The 23,277-nt window shown below is 31.9% G+C and overlaps 1 protein-coding gene across 7 annotated transcripts in view; it reads left to right on the top strand.

The window, feature by feature from the left end:
• PDS5B (PDS5 cohesin associated factor B) overlaps window positions 1–23,277 on the top strand; it is a 187,838-nt gene that overhangs the window by 103,063 nt on the left and 61,498 nt on the right. For all 7 annotated transcript variants that reach the window (XM_079137255.1, XM_079137249.1, XM_079137253.1 and 4 more), the window contains 6 exons: window positions 2,875–2,956; window positions 6,282–6,330; window positions 8,692–8,831; window positions 10,275–10,390; window positions 16,780–16,885; window positions 19,460–19,620. In XM_079137255.1, the coding sequence (XP_078993381.1) occupies window positions 2,875–2,956; window positions 6,282–6,330; window positions 8,692–8,831; window positions 10,275–10,390; window positions 16,780–16,885; window positions 19,460–19,620 (654 nt within the window). The remainder of the gene's footprint in view (window positions 1–2,874; window positions 2,957–6,281; window positions 6,331–8,691; window positions 8,832–10,274; window positions 10,391–16,779; window positions 16,886–19,459; window positions 19,621–23,277) is intronic.

Genomic DNA, 23,277 nt, shown 5'->3' with positions numbered 1-23,277 from the left:
GTGTTTTCTCCAAAGACCATTACATTCTTTAGTCTGATAAAGATAATAAATTCTGATAATAAATTACATAAATGTGAGTTATGAAGCATAATAAAGTTAAAATATCTATGATTATACCACCCAACCTGTGAAATCTTTGCCCTTCCACCTTCCTGTCTTCCTCCCAGAGATAACCTCTAGTCTCTTGTTTTTCTCATCTCCTATAAAATACAGCTTTGTATGTGTATGTATGTAGGTATCCATTAATAATATGTTTATGCATGTTTTTGAACATGATGAAAATCGAATTTTGTGTATGGTCTTCAATGACTTTTCACTCTTATGTTTCAAGATTGACCTATAATATAAAGAGTGATAGATCATTTATTCACTCTGGTGTAGAATTACATTATATCATTAATCCATGATTTTATTCCATTTTTTTGACATTGGAAACTTGTCAATGGAGAGGATGGATATTTGTGTTATTTCTTTTTGTGGTGTTGGGAATTGAACCCAAGACCTTATACTTTCCAGGCAAGCACTCTACCACTGAGCTATACACTCCCAGCCCTTTCTTTCTTTCTTTTTTAAAACTATTTCAAATAGTAGTATTAAGAAAAAAGTTTAGTGCATGCCTGCAAGGGTTTCTCTGTGGTATAATACATGTTTCCCTTAAATTTAGCTACATTTTGGAATCACCTTGAAAGGTTTAGACAATACTGACACCTATATCTCTCCTTAAAAGCTTCACATTAAATTTGTCTAGAAGACAGTCTGGGCATTGAAGTTTTCACGAAAACATTGAGGAGATTCTAATATGCAGTCAGGGTTTTGAATCACTGGTGTATATATAGTTAGGAATAGAATTGTAGAGTGTGTTTATTTTCATCATTATAAATTAGTATTGAATTGATGCTACTTTGTACTCCTACCAATGGTTTCTGATTTTCTACATTCTCTTGTGTATTATCAGACATCTTAAATTTTTTGCTGATTTTTTGAGTATCTAATTTTATCTTTAATTTTCCTGAGTACTGATAATACTGATCTTTTCTTAGCACCTGATAAGGGAATTGACTGTTTAGAATGCCATCTAAAAACATAACAAACAAGAGTATCCAGGTTCTACCCAGAGTTTTCACATTTAAGTGACAGAAATAGGATTTAGACTAAGAAAAAAATAAATGGATTTTTCCTATTGTAATATTGCTTCTCCTAGTATAGCTTTTTTTCCCCCTATCGGAAGAAAGGCAATTTAGATAGGCAATAAACAAGACCAAACTGCTGTTTAGTGATTGCATAAAAATACTTCAGAGAACAGTTCCCGTATATATGTTTTATATGAATTCTTAGACAATGATGGTCACTTTTTAATTTCTACTATAGTTACCATAGCTTATAATGAGCTTTAGAATTGCTTGAGATTTCATCTTTAATAAATAAATAAATAACTTAATAGGTTAAATAATTTCCTCTTTGTTTTAAGTGAAGCAAGTTTCAGCATTGAGTCTTTCAGAAATTGTAAGTAATGATGAGTTATATGAAAAAGAGTGCATTGACTTTGGATTTCAGAAGTAATTTCACAGATGACTACTTGCTTCCTTGAAAGTTATATTTTAATTATGTAATTTACGCAGTTTTTAGGCTTTTACAGTCTGCTGGAGAATGGATATTTTGCTTTCACTATATATTAATAAATTATGCCAATGCTTCATGAAATTTTAATAACTTGAAAATAATAATAAAGTATAACTGTTTAAATTTTACATTCTAAGTTGAAAATGCCCTAATACTGTTGCTTTGTATCATTTTAAAATGACTGCAGTACAGAAATTTTTTAAGTTTCCAAATTTAAACTAGTTATTGCCTGTAAGAAATATAAAGGCATTTAAAATGTTTTAAATGAGAGAACGGAAAATTAAACAATTTTCTTTCTATCAAAGGAAATAGAGCTGTTTTATATGCTTTGTATTTTTTTTTTTTTTAATTTACCTGGCAGTGCTTTGTGTGTGTGGTAATTGAGGTTGATGGAAGTGTAGATAATTGAAAATAAACCAATGAAAAATATTTTTTTTAAAAATTTCTTTTTAAAATTTAAAAATGTGTGACTTTGATATTCTATAACTTAATATATTGTTAATACTAATTGTTCTTTGATTTACATAACTTTAAAAATTACCTAAGTTTTTTTAAATTTAAATTTCTGCCTAAGAAAAAGACACTCATTAGGAGGACATCAGGATTTTGCCAAATTGAAAGAATATTGACAGCGTAAATAATTCCTGTCAATTTAAAGTTTAAATACAATACCTGTTTTAGGAAAAAGTATCCCCATTTTGTCATAGTGATATCTCTTTTCTGTTTATGTCTTTTGACTATTTCATTCTACCTTCTTCAGGACCTTTCTTCTTCATTTATTCCTTTATTTATTAAATTTATAATCTCTCCAATTAATTCATACTCCTTAGCTTACAAATGTGCTCTCATTAATCATAAATATTAATATTGCTTATTTTTAGACAAAGTAAAACCCAACCACTGTGAATCTCTTCTTTTGATCCTGTTCTTTATTATTGTTATATTTGATTCCCACTTTCCCACTCTACATCATCAGTTGCTAAGTCCTGTGAATTTTACCTCTGTCATCTTTGGTAATATGAACTTTTTTTAAAAAAATATTTTTAAAGTTATAGATGGACACAATATCTTTATTCTTTTTTTTTTTTTTTTTTTAATGTGTTGCTGAGGATTGAACCCAGTGCCTCACGTGTTCGAGGCAAGCGCTCTACCACTGAGCTAGCCCCAGCCCTTGAACCTTTTTTTAATAGTTATGTATTCAGATGATTCTGGAAAGATTTTTTTTAACCTATTTTGTATGTTTGTGTTTTTTAGAGCATTGAATGAAATGTGGAAATGTCAAAACCTGCTCCGACATCAAGTAAAGGATTTGCTTGACTTAATTAAGCAACCTAAAGTAAGCTAAATTTTAAAGAAAAAATTCCCATTGATGTTAAGTTTTGTAAAATACACAATTTTAGTTGCTGTTTATCTTTGCTGCTTTGTGTTAACTCTGGAACAGTTCTGAATATAGATATAACTTATGATTCCTAAATTAGCTGTAATTTTTAAGAAACTTATATAGAAACAATTTTGTGTTTATTTACAAAAGGTGATAGTCAACAAAAAAGAGAATGTGCTTGTGTGTGTTCAAAATTAAGAATTTTTTTATCTTTAAAGAAATAGACAATAACTCAGCATTATTGAAAGTTTAAAAAATAGAATAAAATTACCCTTTTATTTTGCCACACTAATACTCCCCACATCTTTGTATGCTCTTAGGATTTTAATCCTAATAATCCATGTAATTATAGTACAGTATCTTTGTATTTTTACTTCTAATTAATATTATAGTGATTTTAAAGTGTTACGAACATCTCTTAAATATAGTTAAATGATGGTATTCATCTAGTAAAGTATCATTTTATTTTTAGGCATTTAGAATGATTCAGTATTAGGTAGGTCTGTATAATTCATCCAAAACACAGTGCCTTGTACCTGGTTATTTTAAATTGCATTGAGGGAAAACAGCAGTATTATTTTTTTGTTTCTTCCTCAGTCCACAGTGATTTCCCCAGGCCCTTTCATCACACAAACCTCATATTTCTGGATGGTCAATAAAGCAGTATTATTTTATCTAAAGGGAGAAAATTTCCAGTTTGGGTTAATTTGACCAATTGCTTTAAAAATCCATAAATTAGTAGTAGTTGTTTTAGATATTTATAGTGATCCTTTCATTTTTTAAGAAACCCTTAAGTGTGGTTTGAAGGTTTCAAAGATATTATACCATTTGTTTGCTTAACTGAAGCTTATGTCTGAGTAGTATTTAAAAAAATTTTTTTTAGTTGTTGATGGATCTTTATTTTATTTTATATGCAGTGCTGAGAATTGAACCCAGTGCCTCACATATGCTAGGCAGGCTCTCTACCACTGAGCCACATCCCTAGCCCCATTTATTTTTGTTTTGTAGGCTAATAATAACCTCTTTATGTTATATTGAACATATAACCTATCTTCTATGATTGTTGAGTATATCCAACCTGTTGGAATATGTTTTCCCTTATAATAAATGACTTAAAAACCAATTAAGTGATTTTTCTTTTTCTGAACCCTAGTTAAATTATTTCAATCAGCATGTGTTTCAGTGAAACTTATAATGCAGTAAGTCATTGTGTGTCAGTGAGTAATCTCTGAGTTAACTGCCTGTTACTTTGAGCGATATTAATGTACTTCCTTCTGGCCAAACATGCAACAATGTTATTTAAAAATATGAGATGTTCTTATATTTATGTGTACAGAATTCTTGATTTTGGTGCATTGTTGAAGTCATAATAGCAGCCAGGTATTATGTTAATTGTGTAAATCATATTCACATCATGTTGCTCATGATTTGTGAGATTTTAATCAAGTATAACTTTGCTTTTGACTCTTGAGTCTCTTCAGATTTATTTATTTAGTTGGACTTCCTTATCTTGCCTCTTGATAAAAACTTGAAAGGGTCTCATAACTTTTTTACTCAGTCATATATGAAATCATAAAATAAAGTCTCAATTCATTTGCAATGCTTAGTTTTTTTTCTACTTTGGAACTTTTCTTTTTGTCTCATAATAATTATCAAGTAGGAATTCACAGTGGGATTGAAGAGGAAACAAATGGAGGAGGATAGTACTCCAGTGGAGTTGTGTTGTGAGAAGAATTAGTAGTTTCTTTCTGATTATTCATACTAAGAATTATAATAGACATAACTGAATTAAAGTTAGAAACCATACAAAGGTGTGCTTGAATTTTGGTTATTTATATTTTCTTGTATTTTACCAGGAAGACTTAAATATTTAACAATTAGTTTGGGGTTTTTTGTGTGTTTTTTTTGGCTTTCTTCATTATTCAGTCTGAGTATGCCAGTTTTAAATTTTTGGCTCAGCCACATAGCCCTTCTACTTCATTGAACTGAATTGATTTGCTCAGTGTTAGTCAAAAGTGGCCTTTTTTTTTTTTTTTTTTTTTTTTTAAACACGGTACTGGGGATTGAACCTAGTTGTGCTTGCAAGGCGAGCACTCTACCAACTGAGCTATCTCCCCAGCCCTAAAAGTGACTTTTTAATTTCTAGTATTGCACTTTTGTTGGTGTACTTTCTATTTCATGTGAATCAACTTGTAGAAAGCCTAGCACAGTCTCTTTTCTCCCTAAATCAAACAATATAAATTGTGTGTTTTTTAAAATATCATTGTTCAGTACTTTAAATTCCAAATATTTGGGAGTTAATTCTTGTACTTTATTATGCTTTATCTCTCACTTCCTTTTCGCTATCTCCTTCATAGGGATGGTTTATTTGTTTTATTGCCTTTAAAGCAATATTTCTATAACTTAGTATTTTAAATAAAATGTATCAATAACATAATTTTGGTTTTATAAAATATGACACTGTCAATATATATAATGGGTAGTTACCAGTCTTTTTATATATATGTGACTTTACATGCAGTAGTACATGAATGTATGTGCAGTACAATGTAGTGAGCACATTTATTCAGTGAAATTACACTTCCTTGTTAAAACCCATATCTAGAAACCTTAGAAACATCTTTTTAATTGTCTTTTTCCAGTGTCTTTGCCATAAGCTTTATGACTATGCCTGAGAAACCTCAAGTCATTTGAGATTTATGCATGTATCAACTTTTTATTTAAAATAGATCTAAAATCTTGAAAACTAACCAGTTTTCAATTTTGTTTTCCTTCCAAAACATACCCCTTTCTTTCAGCACTAAAATATCTACCTGTCCAAAAAATACTATGTAGCAGTCAGTTTTTCAATTGAGAATTGACAGATCAGGGTGAAGTAAGCGGTGATGACAGTGGAAAACAAGTTCATGTCTATCTCCCATCTAGTTCATCTAGGATTTAAAAATAGCTAAAGGAGGAGACAGTAGCCTGGGAGTGGTGGCACACACCTGTAATCCCAGTAACTTGGAGAATTACAAGTTCAAGGCCAGTCTCAGCAACTTAGTGACATTCTGTCTCAAAATAAAATAAATAGAGCTGGAGATGGAGCTTAGTGGTAAATGATAAAGCTCCTTTGGATTCAATCCCCAGTAAGAGGGAAAAAACAAAAAGGAAGGATATAGTTGTGGTAAGGGCATGGGACTGCAGCATTACTAGGTTATGCTTACCTAATTTTTTGAAGATTGTAATATAGATTCTTGTCAGGCCATATTTTAATTTTGAATTTTTTTGTGATTTACAGACAGATGCCAGTGTCAAGGCCATATTTTCAAAAGTGATGGTTATTACAAGTAAGTTATTTTAAATCTATATAAAATTTTAGATTTAATTGAAGTAATTCTTATAATTTGTTTCATTTTAGCTTTGAAAATATAACACATGATTAATACATTGTTACTTGATATTCAACAGACAACTCAGCTTTCCTTTTTTTCTGATTTTTACTTTGCATATTATATAGCATTTCAGATTTTCTTTTGTGTGAGCATGAGTTGGAGAAAGGACTTATTGCATAAGTTTATTTTTGAGAATTCACTTAAATCATTATATGCACTTTAGTGTTGTGCTGTTGCTTGCTTTTCATAAAATGTGAATTTAATGAATCTAATTTCACACTGAGTGAAAATTGAGACTGAAAGATATACTCAATGACTACATGACAGTTTCTTTGAAAAAATATTTATTTGCTTTTTTTAAGTGATGCTCAATGAATGTTATTTAATTGCATTGAACAGTAAATACAGAAGATGTGTTGCACATCTTTATTCAGAGAAAGAGTATGGAAATAGCTGTTTTTGTGGTGATTTGCTTTTCCTCCCACCTCAATATCACTATGTATAGCAGATGGGTTAATCAGAGAGGTAATCAGAAATATCTGGCAGAATGAGTCGACTGAACTTCCACTTGATGGTAATGAAGAGATCTTAAGATGGATTTGAAATGCTGAATATTGCAAGATGTGTGTGGAAGTAATGCTAAGACATTGAAGAGTGCAGTGACTTAATTTACTGTGTTTTAGGTTAAGTGATTGGAGTTTTAGTGTGAGTAGATATTTTAAGACTGAAATATATTTCAAACCTAGGTAGATAAACTAGTTTTCAGTCCTTTTTGCAATTACATAAATAGTTTTATGCTATTGCTTTTTAATCACTATTCCTCAGGAGTTTGGTTAGATAGTGTATGCTACTGTCCTCTTGAGGAGATCATCACCTGTATTCTTTGTGTTTTTTTCCCCCTGTCCATTTTCTTCCAGCAAATAGAATATTTTTCAGTTTCCGTTTGAGGAAAGCTAGTATCCTGTAGGTGTTAAGGCTGTTGTGACAAAGAAGGAGTTATATGGTCAGATAATATTTATATAATGCTGAATTTATGGATTTTTGTTTCGTTTTCTCTCTCTTCCCCTCCATCTTCCCTCTCTCTCCCTTTTGCATCTCTCCTGCCCCTTAATAGGCCTTCTGATAACCTTTAATGTGATGCCTTTTCGGAAAGGGCTGTAAAATGACATTTTCCAAAACTATTTAAAAACAATACTACCTTTTCCTGAATACCATTACACTCCAGTGAATTGCTAGTGATGTTTGGATCAGTTTATAAAGTATTGCACTAGCAGTGTTCCAACTTCCCTTCGGGTTCTTAATACATACTCAAGCTTATTGCTTAAAACTTATACAAACATTTAGTTTGTCTTCTGTAAGCACTTGTGTTTTATCTGTTGTACTAACATATGGTGCCCTTTCTTTGCAATGAATTTTTTCTCACATAGAAAACATGAAAAGATCATATAACCTGTACTTAGGAGGATTAATTTATTAATGTATTCTTTCTACATTTAGTTATTTAGTCATTCTTGCTAAGAGTTAGTATATAATTTTAGAATGTGTGAACTCAAAGACTGAATTTCTGCTACTTTTCTATACCTAGTTTTGTAATTTTTGTTCTAGTCTTTAGCAGTTAAATAGTTAAATAGTTCCTGGCTAGGGGGAAAGAAATAACCAAAACAACAACAATAACAACAACAACAACAAAAAACAGACTAGGATCAACATTTAATTAGTTCTCATAGGTGTTTTGATACACAAGACTCATTAGAGTAATATGAAGTCTTGTACAAAACTTATCCCTTCTTGTATGGTGGTAACATATCCAACAGTAACACTGGAAACAACTTACTCATTATATGTCAGTTCCAGATACCAAGCACATGTATATGAATTTTCTCTGGATTGGCATAACAGTAAACATGGAAATACAGTATAATAGTTTATCTATAATAGTTTACATGTTATCTTGGCGATATATCTCTTGCTATGAAGTTTAAGAGAACAATATGGGCAACAAACCTGAGGAACACTAATAAAATTGGTATTATTCAGGTTGACTGTGATCTTTAAATACTATAAGAAGTTACTTAGAAATAGCCAGTGTAGTCACTTCCTGTGTAGCAGTTTCTTCATAGTGATCCTGTTTTATATTTATAGAAAGCAGATTTTATTTGTGAAAATTGACTGTTGATGGTGCTTCACAATTTATTTTATTGAATTAAACTGAACAGGATTATTAATCAAAATAACAAAATAAATGAATAGTATTGATCTTTTATAATTTTGAGAAATTTAAAAATGTATTTTAACTAAATTTTTATTTATTTTAAGGAAATTTGCCAGATCCTGGTAAGGCTCAGGATTTCATGAAGAAATTCACACAAGTGTTAGAAGATGATGAGAAAATAAGGAAACAGTTAGAAGTACTTGTTAGTCCAACATGCTCCTGCAAACAGGCTGAAGGTTGTGTGGTAAGGAGAGAAAGAAATAATGTCTGAAAAACACCTCAGATAGTTTCTGTTCCCTCCCTCCACTTTAAAGAGTAATTTCCATTTATTATATGAAATTTAGAAAATGTCACATAAGTAACAATACAAATAAACTCTAATCCCTCTATTAGATAACTGTTATTAATGTCATGGTGTGTATTCCAAAATGAAATCATTATATATGTACAGTTAAACATTTTAATTATTCTGTCAACTATATTAAGTAGCTATGTTGAATGTGTATGCCATGATTTACTAAATAATCCACTTTGTTATATGTTTAGATATTTCCCATTTTTTGATTAATGCAAAGAGCTGTGTAGTATCTCTGTAACTAAATATTTTTGCAAATTCTTGATCCTTTATTACACATTCTTCGACATACATATTGCATGACTTAAAGGACTATTTTTAAAATCTTCAATAAGTATTGGTAAATTTTTCCAAAACTGATCATTTTCACTAACTGCCAGTGATGAGAGCGATTATCTTCTCTTTCATAATATTGGCCATATCATCACTAGAAACAAAACTCAATAAAAACCAACAAAAACATAGTTGTTTTAATAGAATTTGTATTTGTTGGTTGCTAGTCATCTGGTCATCCTGGTCATCTTTTCCATAAATTTCTTAGCTACTCATGCATCTTTTGTGAATTGCATGTTTAATAATCTTTGCCTATTTTTGTGGAATGGTATTTATCTTATTGATTTGTTAGTTCCTTATATGACATTGTCTGTTAAGTTACGAATAATTTTCTATCAGTTGTAGTTTTCCTTTTGATTTTATGATGTTCTTTATGTATCATAATTTCTATTTTTATCTAGCTGGGACTAACAGTATATGCCTTATGGTTTTTGCCTTTGGTGTCCTGATTACAAAATCTCATTCTATTGAAAGTCAGTGAAAAATATTTACTAATGTCAGTTTTTCTTAATCTGTTATTCATGTATGTTCTGAGCTGTTTTTTAGAGAAAGATGATTCTTGGTTCTACCCAAGGTTAACTAAGTAGAATTTTCAGAAAGAGGTCCCAGAATCTGTAGTTTGAACAAGTACCCCTGATAAGCTTGCTAAAGTTAGTGTGTCTACTGATCCTTGGTTTTATTTTATATTTTTATCCTTCTGGACTATTTTTGGTAAACAACATGATATAGGGATCTTTGTTTTTGTTCCAAATTTATCTTCAGTTATTTTAATATGTTACACTGAGTGATCTATACTTTTCCTATTTACTTGAAATGTTACCTTTGTCGTATATTTAATTCTTAATCTAGTTTTTAAAAATTTTTGACATGTTCAGTTCTTATTGATTTGTTTATTGCAGCACCAGTACTACATGGTTTTAATTGTTTGTAAACTCTTAATATTACAATGTAATGATTTGTTTAAACATTTTTGTGATATTTTAAAACTCTGCATTACAGCGTGAAATAACTAAGAAGTTGGGCAACCCTAAACAGCCTACAAATCCTTTCCTGGAAATGATCAAGTTTCTCTTGGAGAGGATAGCACCTGTGCACATAGATACTGAATCTATCAGGTATTCATATACGAAAATATTAAGTTTTCATTACTATTCACTCATGCATTTAGTAGGTGAATGACTGTTGAGTACTGCTATATGCAAGGCACCAAACTAACTACTCATTTATGTATACTTATATAAATTTGCTCCTGTATGCACACACACACACACACACACACACACACACACACACACACACACAAACTTCTGTATTTACATATATACACATGTGCACTCATCTGTGTATATCTTTATTTAGTTTTTCTTCTTTTTTATTTTAATTTTATGCATTGATTCAAATTATATGAGAAATTGTCGATCCAAGCCTAGTATTAATGTGTTAATAGTATACCAGGAATGCCTCTTTTGTTAACTTCCATAGATAAGTTAGGTAGCATAAATTTTAGTTACAGCCTCAGGAAAGGAAAACTAGTTGAATTTGTTTTGAAGGAACATATGAGGTATTTTCACAAGTATGTGAGAATTGAAAGTGTTTTTTAAAACAACTCTCATTTAAAGTTTCAACTTTGATCCAGTTGCAGTGGTGCATGACTGTAAGCCTATCCTCTCGGGAGGCTGAGGTAGGAGGGTTGCAAGTTCAAAGCCAGCCGCAGCAACTTAGTGGGGCCCTAAGCAAATTTTAGTAAGACCCTGCCTCGGGGGGGGGGGGGGGGATTAAAAGGGGGCTGGGAATGTGACTAAGCAGTTAAATGCCTCAAGGTTCAATCCCTGGTTACTGTGCCCCCACTCCCCAAAGTTTCAGGCTTGATAACATCTGTGACATCTTCAAAAATTCTTTCTTTTTATGTTTGCTTTCCCTTTTGTGAAATTTTGGCCGAACTTCCTCCTGGACTTTTCCTTAAAATATTTAAAATATTTTGGGAACAAGTACTTTTAAAAATATAGCATACTGGGGTTGGGGTTGTGGCTCATCGGTAGATTGCTTGCCTAGCACATGTGAGGCATTGGGTTTGATCCTCAGCACCACAAAAAATAAATAAATAAATAAATAAATGAAGGTATTGTGTCCACCTACAACTAAAAAATATTTTAAAAATATAGCATATTGACTTATTAGTCATCTGTAGTGCCCTTTGGGAGTGCATATTAAAATCTAAAAAAATACTAATGACTTGTCATAAAGTCTCTTTGGAGCTGTTTTGTTGACTGAAAAAGGATATCCCAAAGAGGTAATTTTTTTTTTTCAATTTAATTTTATTGTAAACAAATGGGATACATGTTTTTCTGTTTGTACATGAAGTAAAGGCATACCAATTGTATAATCATACATTTACATAGGGTAATGGTGTTTGATTCATTCTGTTATTTTTTCCTTCCCCCACCCCTCCCACCCCTCTGTTCTCTCTATACAGTCCCTCCTTCCTCCATTCTTGCCCCCCTCCCAACCTCCATTATGTGTCATCATCCACTTATCAGCGAGATCATTCGTCCTTTGGTTTTTTGAGATTGGCTTATCTCACTTAGCATGATATTCTCCAATTTCATCCATTTGCCTGTAAATGCCATAATTTTACTATTCTTTATGGCTGAGTAATATTCCACTGTATTTATATACCACAGTTTCTTTATCCATTCATCAATTGAAGGGCATCTAGGTTGGTTCCACAATCTGGCTATTGTGAATTGAGCAGCTATGAACATTGATGTGGCTGTATCTCTGTAGTGTGCTGATTTTAAGGCCAAGGAATGGGATAGCTGGATCAAATGGTGGTTCTATTCCAAGTTTTCTAAGGAATTGCCACACTGCTTTCCAGAGTGGCTGCACTAATTTGCAACCCCACCAGCAATGTATGAGTGTACCTTTTTCCCCACATCCTTGCCGACACCTACTGTTGCTTGTATTCTTGATGATTGCCATTCTAATTGGGGTGAGATGGAAACTTAGGGTAGTTTTCATTTGCATTTCTCTTATTACTAGAGATGTTGAACATTTTCTCATGTATCTGTTGATTGCTTGTACATCTTCTTCTGTGAAGTGTCTGTTCATTTCCTTAGCCCATTCGTTGATTGGGTTATTTGTATTCTTGGTGTAGATTTTTTTGAGTTCTTTATATTTTCTGGAAATTAGTGCTCTAAAGTATGAGTGGCAAAGATTTTCTCCCACTCTGTAGGTTCTCTCTTCACATTGCTGATAGTTTCCTTTGCTGAGAGAAAGCTTTTTAGTTTGAATCTATCCCAGTTATTGATTCTTGCTTTTATTTCTTGTGCTATGGGAGTCCTGCTAAGGAAGTCTGATCCTAAGCTGACATGTTGAAGATTTGGACCTACTTTTTCTTCTATAAGATGAAGGGTCTCTGGTCTGATTCTGAGGTCCTTGATCCATTTTGAGTAGAGTTTTGTGCAGGGTGAGAGATAGGGGTTTAATTTCATTCTGCTGCATATGGATTTCCAGTTTTCCCAGCACCATTTGTTAAAGAGGCTATCTTTTCTCCATTGTATATTTTTGACACCTTTGTCTAGTATGAGAAAATTGTATTTATTTGGGTTTGTGTCCGTGTCCTCTATTCTGTACCATTGCTCTACCTGTCTGTTTTTGAACCAATACCATGCCATTTTTGTTACTGTTGCTTTGTAGTATAGTTGAAGTTCTGATATTGTGATACCCCTGCTACGCTCTTCCTGCTAAGGATTTTTTTTAGCTATTCTGGGTTTCTTATTCTTCCAGATGAATTTCATGATTGCTTGCTCTATTTCTGTAAGGTACATCATTAGGATTTTAATTGGAATTGCATTGAATCTGTATAGCACTTTTGGTAGTATGGCCATTTTGACAATATTAATTCTGCCTTTCTAAGAATATGGGAGATCTTTCCATCTTCTAAGGTCTTCCTCAATTTCTTTGTTCAATGTTTTATAGTTTTCTTTGTAGAGATCTTTTACCTCTTTGGTTAAATTGATTCCCAAGTATTTTATTTTTTTGAGGCTATTGCAAATGGAGTTGTTTTCCTCATTTCCCTTTCAGATGTTTCATCACTTGTGTATAAAAATGCTTTAGATTTATGTGTGTTGATTTTATAGCGTGCTATTTTGCTGAATTCATTGATGAGGTCTAGAATTTTCCTGGAGGAGTTTTTTGGATCCTCTAAATATAGAATCATGTCATCAGCTAATAGTGACAGCTTAAGTTCCCTTTTCCTATTTGTATGCCTTTAATTTCTTTAGTCTGTCTAATTACTCTGGCAAGTATTTCAAGAATGATGTTGAATGAAGTGGTGAAAGAGGACATCCCTGTCTTGTTCCTGTTTTTAAAGGGAATGGTTTCAGTTTTTCTCCATTAAGAATGATGTTGGCCATGGGCTTAGCATAAATAGCTTTTACAACGTTCAGGTATGTTTCTACTAATCCTATTTTTTCTAGTGTTTTGAGCATGAAGGGTGTTGTATTTTGTCGAACGCTTTTTCTGTGTCAATTCCTAAGAGATAATCTTCTACTAAAAGAGAAGAATGGGTAATATTTTGTTTTTACAGAGACGAGACAAAGAGTATTGTAGGCACTGAGATTTAACATGTCAAGCTAACTGGATAGGAATGCAAAGGGATATTTACAAAATGATTGTCATATATTTGAATTATAATATGGATTTGATCCTTGAAAAATAGATTTAGATCAGATTGTGGAAAGCCATTAAGGTTGAACTTTAGATTTTTACTTCAGTTTTAACTTCATTCTCTGAATTTTGAGAACCACAGTTGATTGAGATGTAGGATAGGAGGAGGGGAGAGACTGCTAAGCAGTGTTGTGATTGTCTCCCTATGGTAGTTGAATGAAAAGGAAAGAACCTATTTGCAGGAGGTTTTAAAATAGCAACCTAGATATTGTCATCTTATTGGATGTAGGGAATAAAGGCAAGGAAACAAAAATAGAAGAGTTTAAGTCTAGATAATGAAGAGAGTACTGATACTTTGTAAAGAATGATGGGAGCTGAATTTGTTGGAGAGGAGAAAGGATGCGCTGCTTTTTTAGATGTGACAGTTTTTTTACATCAAAGAATATTGAGTTTAATATGAAACCTGGAGAATGGATGATATACTGAGGTTCTGCAGAAAAAGTAAAAAGATAATGGACAAAACCTTGAAAGTGTTTTTTATAATAGAGAAATTATAGAAGTATAATTATTATTGCAATGGTAACCATGGTAACAGATAGTGAAAGTTTTCAGAGTTAAGGTATACTGTGGACACGCAGGGACTAAAGACTATGAATAAATCTTTGGCTTTAGCAATTAGGAGATCATACTGATCTAGAAGATACGTTAGAACATAAACAGTAACAGTAATTAGTCCGGATAATGTGACTGGGAAGACTCTAAAAACGTTTTCAAGTTATAACTTATTTACTTTATGAGATAGGAACTATTATTATTCCTATTTTATAGAGAAGGAGCTGTGAGTTAGAAACGCAGTAAATTAAAATGACTACAGAAAGCACCACACTGTACAGTAGCCTCAAGAAAGTCTTTCAGTTCCTTCTAGTAGTCAGCTAGCGCTCATTTTGTCCAACTCTGACAGTATTAACTAATCTCCTCAGTCTCTTCATTTTAAAGTTGAATATTTTTTAATAAAATTAAAAGTCTTTTTCCTAAATATTTCTTGGCTAATTGGATCTCTTTGAGGAAAGCCTGTTATTTTCCTATGAGAGCCTCAGAGGAATTGTCTTTGTTACTGATTACAAGAATATTTCATAAGATAAGGCTATCTTTGTTTTATTTTTTTATTTTTATTGTAAACAAATGGAATACATCTTGTTTCTGTTTGTACGTGGAGTAACAGCATACCATATGCGTGATCATACATTTACATAGGGTAATGATGTTTGATTCATTCTGTTATTTTTCCTCCCCCCCACCCCTCTTTTCCCTCTATACAGTCCCTCCTTCCTCCATTCTTGCCCTCCTCCCAACCCCCATTATGTGTCATCATCTGCTTATCAGCGAGATCATTTGTCCTTTGGTTTTTTGAGATTGGCTTATCTCACTTAGCATGATAATCTCCAATTTCATCCATTTGAAGATAAGGCTATCTTTTAAAAGGCTAAAACAGTTTATCTTTTAAACCCGTGTTTGACATTAATAAATATTAAGTTATATAATTCTGTTAGCCGTTCCCTATTGGCTTACTTTTGGCCTTTGGTATCCTATTAGCTAGTTCTGCTTTTTACATTAAAATTTATTATTGGTCTTTATTTTAGTATAAGGTGAACATAGAGATCTAACTTGTTTAAAGGCACATGAGAGCTTGCTGTTGAAAATATGGATCAGATTGAAGATTTTTATTTGGAGTAGTTGAAGATAATGAGAATAGAGTAGGGAAAATGATGAAAAAGAAAATACCCTCAGGAATATACTCTTGAAAGGATGATAAATTTAAGAGGCTCCTATAAGGGTGATAATACAATTGACTCGGCTTGATATTAAATTTGAGTATATGGTATTTTTGAAGAAACATTTATCTAGTAAGAAACAGTGAATACATTTTATTTTATTCCATATGTTTTGTGTTTGTTTAATGTGGCCTTTTGTTACTTGATTTTGATGCAAGAATACATATCCATCAGTTGTGAATGATTATTTTAGGTAATTGTCAATTCATTACATATGTTTATTTTGAAGTAACATCAGCCTGTTTTTAGAAGAAAACTTGAAAGCATTGAGTTTCCCTTTTGATCTATAGCTGCTCTTTTTTTTAATGTTCTTACGAGGTTTTATTGTATCAGTTACATAGGCATTTTTATACCTTTTAGTAGGAGGCCTGTGCTTTCTGGCTCTAACAACTATGCCTGTCGTATTATGTCTGGTAAATAGTTTTAAAGTGCTTGATGTTGCCCTTTTATTTTATTTTAGTATATTTTCTCTACTAATTGGACTAACAATGAATTTTGGATAATTAAAATATAATCTTTCATGTGTTTTGGGTTAGGTCTTCTGTGGAAAAGACAGCAAAAAAGAAATGGATAAGATTATTCAAGAGCAAATCAAATAATATTAATGTCTGGACCTCATTTGAATGGATACAAGAAAATAACCTTCTTTTGGGGATGTATGTGCTAGGATTAAACTGAAGGGTATTCCACATCTCCAGCCTTTTTTATTTTTGATTTTAAGACAGGCAGGATCTTGCTAAATTTCCCAGGTTGGCTTTGAACTTTCAATTCTCCCAAATAGTTGGGATTACAGGTGTGTTCCACCATGCCCAGCAGAAAGACTGTTTGAAAAGTAGCAGCTCAAAGTATTTTATTATAGTTGATTGTTTTACAGTAATGTTTGAAAAACAACTGTATCAAGTTTGTATATGTGGCATATGTATATATAATACTTAGGAAGCTTTCTTAGATATTGCTAATGAATGACAGTTGAAAAAATGAATTTTTTTTTTTTAATACTTTAGTGCTCTTATTAAGCAAGTGAACAAATCAATAGATGGAACAGCAGATGATGAAGATGAGGGTGTTCCGACTGATCAAGCTATCAGGGCAGGTTTGGAACTGCTTAAGGTAAATATTTTTTTTTTAAATCAAGTGCCTAATTAGATAAATATTAAACAGGCTACATAGCCTGTATTACTTATTATTGAGGTTTGCTTCTTAAGTTTTTATTACTTAAGATAAAATTTTCTCAGTTGTTTTAGATAATTTAGAAATTTCATTCTAATTTTTTAGGTTTAAATCCTATCATCTAGCTTAGTGTTAATCCCATTAAAATAAGTACTAAAATTTAAGATGTCATTAAGTTAGCAGAGTAGGTGCTAATCCTATTGTAGAATGAACCAAATTCTTCCAAAATCTCCATTTTTTTTCTTTACATAAAATATACTATGTATTATAGCAATATTGATTCATTACTGAAAACAAAACTGTAAACATTTATAAGCCCTTCATACATAAGCATTAATTTTTTTGTTTCCTTTTATTCTTTTAAAAATGCAGTTTATATAGTTGAAATTAGACTGAATATTGAATTTTGTATTCTTTCATAAAGTATAAGCATTTTGTATTGTTTTTAAAGATAGTATATTTAAGAATGTCAGAAAACAGATCAATTTTAGCTGTTGTTTACTACCTGGGTGTTTGGGGATACATTACTTGTATATGTTTCCTCATCTGTATTGGAGATAACAATGTCTCATGGAGTACTAAATTAAATCATGTACTTAAATTTCTTAGCACAGTTTTTTGTTTTTTTTTTTTTTTTTTTGTGGTGCTGGGGATTGAATCCAGGGCCTTGTGCTTATGAGGCAAGCACTCTACCAACTGAGCTACATCCCCAGAGCACATTTTCATTTTAAATGGTGATCAGTTTAGGGGTATCAGTGATAACTATTTTCTTGTTGGATACTTAGATTTTTCTAATTTTATTCTTGTAAATAGTATGAAGATGAATTTTATCTATTAAGATCTTTTGGAAAACTAGGAGGGCATTATTGGGTTGAAAAGAATGATCAATTTTTGAAATTCCTGGAGATATATATATATTTTTTTCTGTGGGGATGTATACATATGAAATTTTGTCCTCATCCTTTTACTGAGAAATTGTGCCCATTTATAATTCCATCAATAGTGTTTGAGGGTACCATCTTGTTAACTTTCCCAAACATGGAATATTTTAAATATTATAAATTTTTTAAAGATTTCCCAATCTGAGAAGCAAAAACAAATAATTGCATAATTATTTTAAGGTCTACCAACCTTCCGTATATTAATCATTTGTGTTTTCCCTATGGCAAAAAAATCGTTATTTTTATCTTCATTCATATATCTGTTTACATCTCATTCTTTTATTTTTTGAACACTGACTTGAATGAACTTTTAATTTTCTTTGTTTTTTTTATGGGAAATATTTGATAAAGAAAAAATAAAACATGTTATAAAATATAGTAATGAATGCCAGTGTAAAGTAAGTAGAATGTTACTCAAATTGAGTGTTACAAATACTTTCTTGAGGGCTGGGGAGATAGCTCAGTCAGTAGAGTGCTTGCCTTGCAAGCACAAGGCCATGGGTTTGATCCCCAGCACTGCAAAAAAAAAAAAAAAAAAAAAAATCTAACTTGAGTAGTTTTATCTCCCTACTCCTATCCCCCAGATATTATTGTCCTGAAATTTTGAATTCATTATTCTTTTGCTATTCTTCATAGTTTTATAATAGTTGTCTATCTACATATTTCTAAATAACATTGTTTAATTTGATTATTTACGAATCTTGCAAGTATGGCATTGTATGTAGTACAGTTTTCTGCTGCTTGCGTTTTTCTTTTCGCATTCTACTTTTGAGTCTGTTTTTCCTACTCTAAAAAATCCTATCATGTTTGGAGTGTTTTTATTGTTTTTGTTTTTTAAACTCTTAAACATAACCCATCTGAAATTTATTTTGAAAGTGTTTCTGGGGGATGTATGTCTAATTTGATTTTCTCCCTGTGCTTATGCTATTTTCTCAGGATTATTTTCAATTATTTTCTATTGCCTTTTTTATAATCTAATTTATGTAGTGTAGGTTCTTATATATGCTGGGATCTTTTTGTTGCTTTGCTTCTGTTTCATGATTCTTTCAGTGTAATTACTAGGTTAATTTGGTTATTGTTACTTTGTAGTATCTTTTACTATCAGGTAGGAGTTTTTACCCTTTCCCTAATTTACTTTTTTCAAATGTTCTTAAATAGTCCCTTCTAATTCTTTATTTAGAAGAATAGAGATACTTCATCAAATTCTTTTTATGTCACTTTTTTCCCCTGCCCTCACCACCACACCCAAATAACCCTACACGGTAATCAAAATCAAGTTCTTTTGACTAGAATTATATTACATGCAATTTAATTTTGGAAGAAATAATTTTTACATTTCATGCATTCTTCCTACATAGGAACATTTATATTTATATGTGTGCATATGTGTATTTATATATATATGTTTAACATTATATGTATGTGTTTAACATTTTATAGTGCTTTCTGTTTCTTGTTAGCATAATTATTTTTGTACTGATTTGATTTGTACTATATCTTATATGCAATATTTTGGATTTACATTGTAAGGATGAAAAGGTTTTACAAATAATATTTATGACTCATTTTCTAGGTCCTCTCATTTACACATCCTATCTCATTCCATTCTGCTGAAACATTTGAATCACTTCTGGCTTGTCTTAAAATGGATGATGAAAAAGTAGCAGAAGCTGCACTGCAAATTTTCAAAAATACAGGGAGCAAAATTGAAGAGGATTTCCCACACATTAGATCGTGAGTTAAACTTATTCTGATAAATATTTTGGGCATATTGTTGCTTAAGCACTAATTGGAATCTTTCAAGTTTTGCGAAGAAGATTGTCAGGTTACCTTAATCTATACTGCTTAGTGATGATTCTCCTTTCCCGGGAGAAAACACTGATTGATATTTTAGAAGATTAATGAAAATGGAAGACATGTCACATCTTTATGAAACATTAGTTTTACTTAAAGATTTTGATGAACAAAATTTTATAGTAAGGCAGTCCCTGGCATAGGGTAAACAATTCACTTGAATTTAAAGTAGAGGGAGAAATTTCAACAGGACTCTTTACTTTCCTCTGTTATTAAGCATACTACTGGGTCAACATTTTCATAAGCTGTGTTTTACTTGACTTAGGGATATAGGGAAGCTTCTAATACTCATTTCATCAGCAGTCTAATATTTTCCATATTCTAGTATTTCCAATGAGTATAATTTGAGTTGCTCTCCTAGGCCTAATAGTGGTTGATCTTTGTTCAAGATTCTGTAGTAGCCCAAAAGAGTAAGTGTTCAATTCCTCTGTGTCACTTCTTTTTTCTCTGTATGCATCTCTCATGTTTTTGGAGAGAAGATTTACTAGGCAGTCCTGATATTGCCACAGTCATAAATGGTTAGTGTTACCTCTTCCTCATCACTTCTGGCATAGCCACTATACTAGTTAGTTGTGGTTGGGGTAGTATGCTTCTACATGTAGAAGAAATGCCTGTTGCCCCTTTCCTCAGAAAGACCGTTGGCACAGGTAGTTCTTAGAGTGAGGTATAAATTTTGTTATTCCTTTCTTTTCTGTGAATTTAATCCTAGAAACTGCTAATAAATATAGGACAGAGGCATTATTTAAATGGTAATTGAAATATATCAGAATTTTCTAATAATTGTCTCTGCAGTAAGAAGGAAAAATCTTAATGTTTGGAACTGCCTTATTAATTTTTAAGTGAGTTCATTCCTATGGAATGGCAGGGTGGCTCTTCTAGTCAGATCAGAGATAGAGTTTGACACCCACACCCCCACACCCACAATATGTACCATATTCTAAATTCCTATCTAATATACAGTCTCATTTGAAATTTGTAGTAATTCAGTGAAGTATGATTATTTTCTTAATCTTCCAAGTGAGGAGTCTAATGTTTGGTGAGGCAAGTGGTTCTAGGTTATATAACTAGCAAGGGCAGGGGCATGATTATATTTAGATATTTTTGACTCTATGCCTACAGAAACATAACCATTAAGGCACAGTTCCTTTTTTTTTTTTTTATTACATTTTTTTGTTTGTTTGTTTTTTAGTTGTAGGTGGACACAACACCCTCGTTTTATTTTTATGTGGTGCAGAGAATTGAACCCAGCGCTCCACCTGTTAGGCGAGCTCTCTACCATTGATCCATAACCCCAGCCTGACACAGTTCCTTTCTTAATTAGAACTTTCAACAAGTTTTATTTTATTTATTCCGTGGAGGTTTATTTTATCTTTATTCTAGATTGTCTTTCCTAGTATCTTTTGTGTTTTAAAGAAACATTGTTTGAGCTGGGTGCAGTGGCACACCCTTGTAATCCCAGTGACTGAGAAGGCTGAGGCAGGAGAACTGCAAGTTTGAGGCCAGAATCAGCAACTTAGGGAGACCCTATCTTAAAATAAAAAAAGGATTGTGAATGTAGCTCGGTAGTAAAGTGCCTCTGGGATTAATCCTCAGTACTCAGAAAAAAACAACAAAACAAAAAACATTGATGTATTTTTAAGAGAACTAAAAGATGACATTTTAAAATACTCTAGGGCATTTTAAAATAGGCTGCTTTAATATGGAACTGAAACACTCAAAATAACTTGGTTTATATGTTTAGTATATTTGAGATGTCTCTCATGAGGAGAATTAACTGATATTGAATACTGGCTGTGCATATACACTGTTCTTGGTAATTTATAGTATATGCCTTCCAGGAGACAAAATATGAACATTTTGTGTTTCTGAATTATTAAATTGGGTGAGTTTATTTTGAGAAAACATGATGAGTATGTGAATGTTCATTAAATTATCTTCTCTTGAATTGACCAAAGCAATTTAAAAGAACCAGAGGGAAAATACATTTAGAGTGTACCACAAATTGGAAAGAACTGACACTGGATATACTGTGTAAGCTAAATTAAATGTGAAAATGTTGGCAAATAATACATAGCCTGAATCAGGTATATAAGCCAATGGATAGTAGGTATTGTATTATTTTCTAATTTAGAAGGAGGAGTGTAAGGTAGAGACAGGCTTTGAGAGAAATAAGGAAAACCTGGTTTTTAGCTGTAATATTCATACAGAAGAGGCATTGTAACCATTTTTTCTTAGGTCAGTCTATTGCTCTCAGGTGGAAGAATAATGATCCAAGGTGAGACAAGAGAATTATGAAGGAAATATTATTTACTTCACATGAAAAGAAAATTATGCGCTCACCCACAAAACAAATGGGTGGTGAATTATGGTGTTCTCTTCTGACTCAGCCTTTCTCTCAGGAGTTTGAATCACCCCAAAGTAGGCAAATGTGGGAAAACTTAAGAGCATTTTATAGCATTTAATATACCCATATTCCAAATGGAACTGGTTGTCATCCTTTTAAGGCCTTTTTTTTTTTTTTTGTACTGGGATTAAGCCCAGGAGCACTGTAACACTGAGCTACATCCCCAGCCCTTTTTACTTTTTATTTGAGACAGTGTCTTGCAGAGTTGCTGAGGGTCTTATTAAATTGCTGAGGCTGACCTTGAACTTGCCATTCTCCTGCTTTAGCTGTTGAAGTTGCTGGGATTCCTTGTCCTTTTTTACAGATGTGAGGGAGAAATTATGTAAGAGACAAGGGCTCGATATTTACAGTTCTGACTTCTCCCCTGTGCTATTTAGCCGATTAAATCATTGTAGCCAGAGTGGGAGTGTTGGCATAATTTTTTTCTGGTACTGGGGATGAAACCCAGGACCTTGCACATGCTAGGGAAGTGCTCTACTACTAAGCTATATCCTTACACCTTGATGTTAAATTTTTAGAGATGTATTTAGTGTCTGGTTTTCAGAGAGAAACTTTTGTTTAAATGTCATAGCTAGAAACAATTTTCTTACTCCCCAAATAATTAACAGAATACAAATTAGCTAATACAAAATCTTTGTAAATATTTTAGTATTCATGAGATTGTTGATTGTTGATAAGTATTATTTAGAAAATTGAGTTTTTCTAGATAAAAATAAAATTTTAGTTGATTTAAACTGTAAAGAAAGTTAAACAACAATTGTTATCTGGAAAAAATAGAAGAAAAATAAGAAAATAAAGGGAAATAAACTGAGGATAAGGAGTTGAAATATGTTATATAATTTTATAACTAGCATGGAGTAGAATAAACAATATGAAAAAATTGGGCATGAAGAAGTTGTATAGAATGTGGAGAAAATGGTCAGAAAATGAAGGCAGTTGAAGAGAATGAATTGCAGATAGTGAAAAACCCTCTTTTTCTGGAGAAGAAAGCTGAATAATGGGAAGTGAAAATATTCAAGAAAATTCCACCAACAATCATAATGGTAATAATAAACTTTTTAGAATTAATCTGGTATAAACTTTTAAGAATTAACCTGGAATAATTTACTGAATTTGGGGGGGATTACAGAAAT

Source organism: Sciurus vulgaris, assembly GCF_902686455.1.
Source record: "Sciurus vulgaris genome assembly, chromosome: 4".
Taxonomy (NCBI): Eukaryota; Metazoa; Chordata; class Mammalia; order Rodentia; family Sciuridae; genus Sciurus; species Sciurus vulgaris.
The sequence above is the reverse complement of the archived record's forward strand: the minus strand, read 5'-3'. Positions and strand labels throughout refer to the sequence as shown.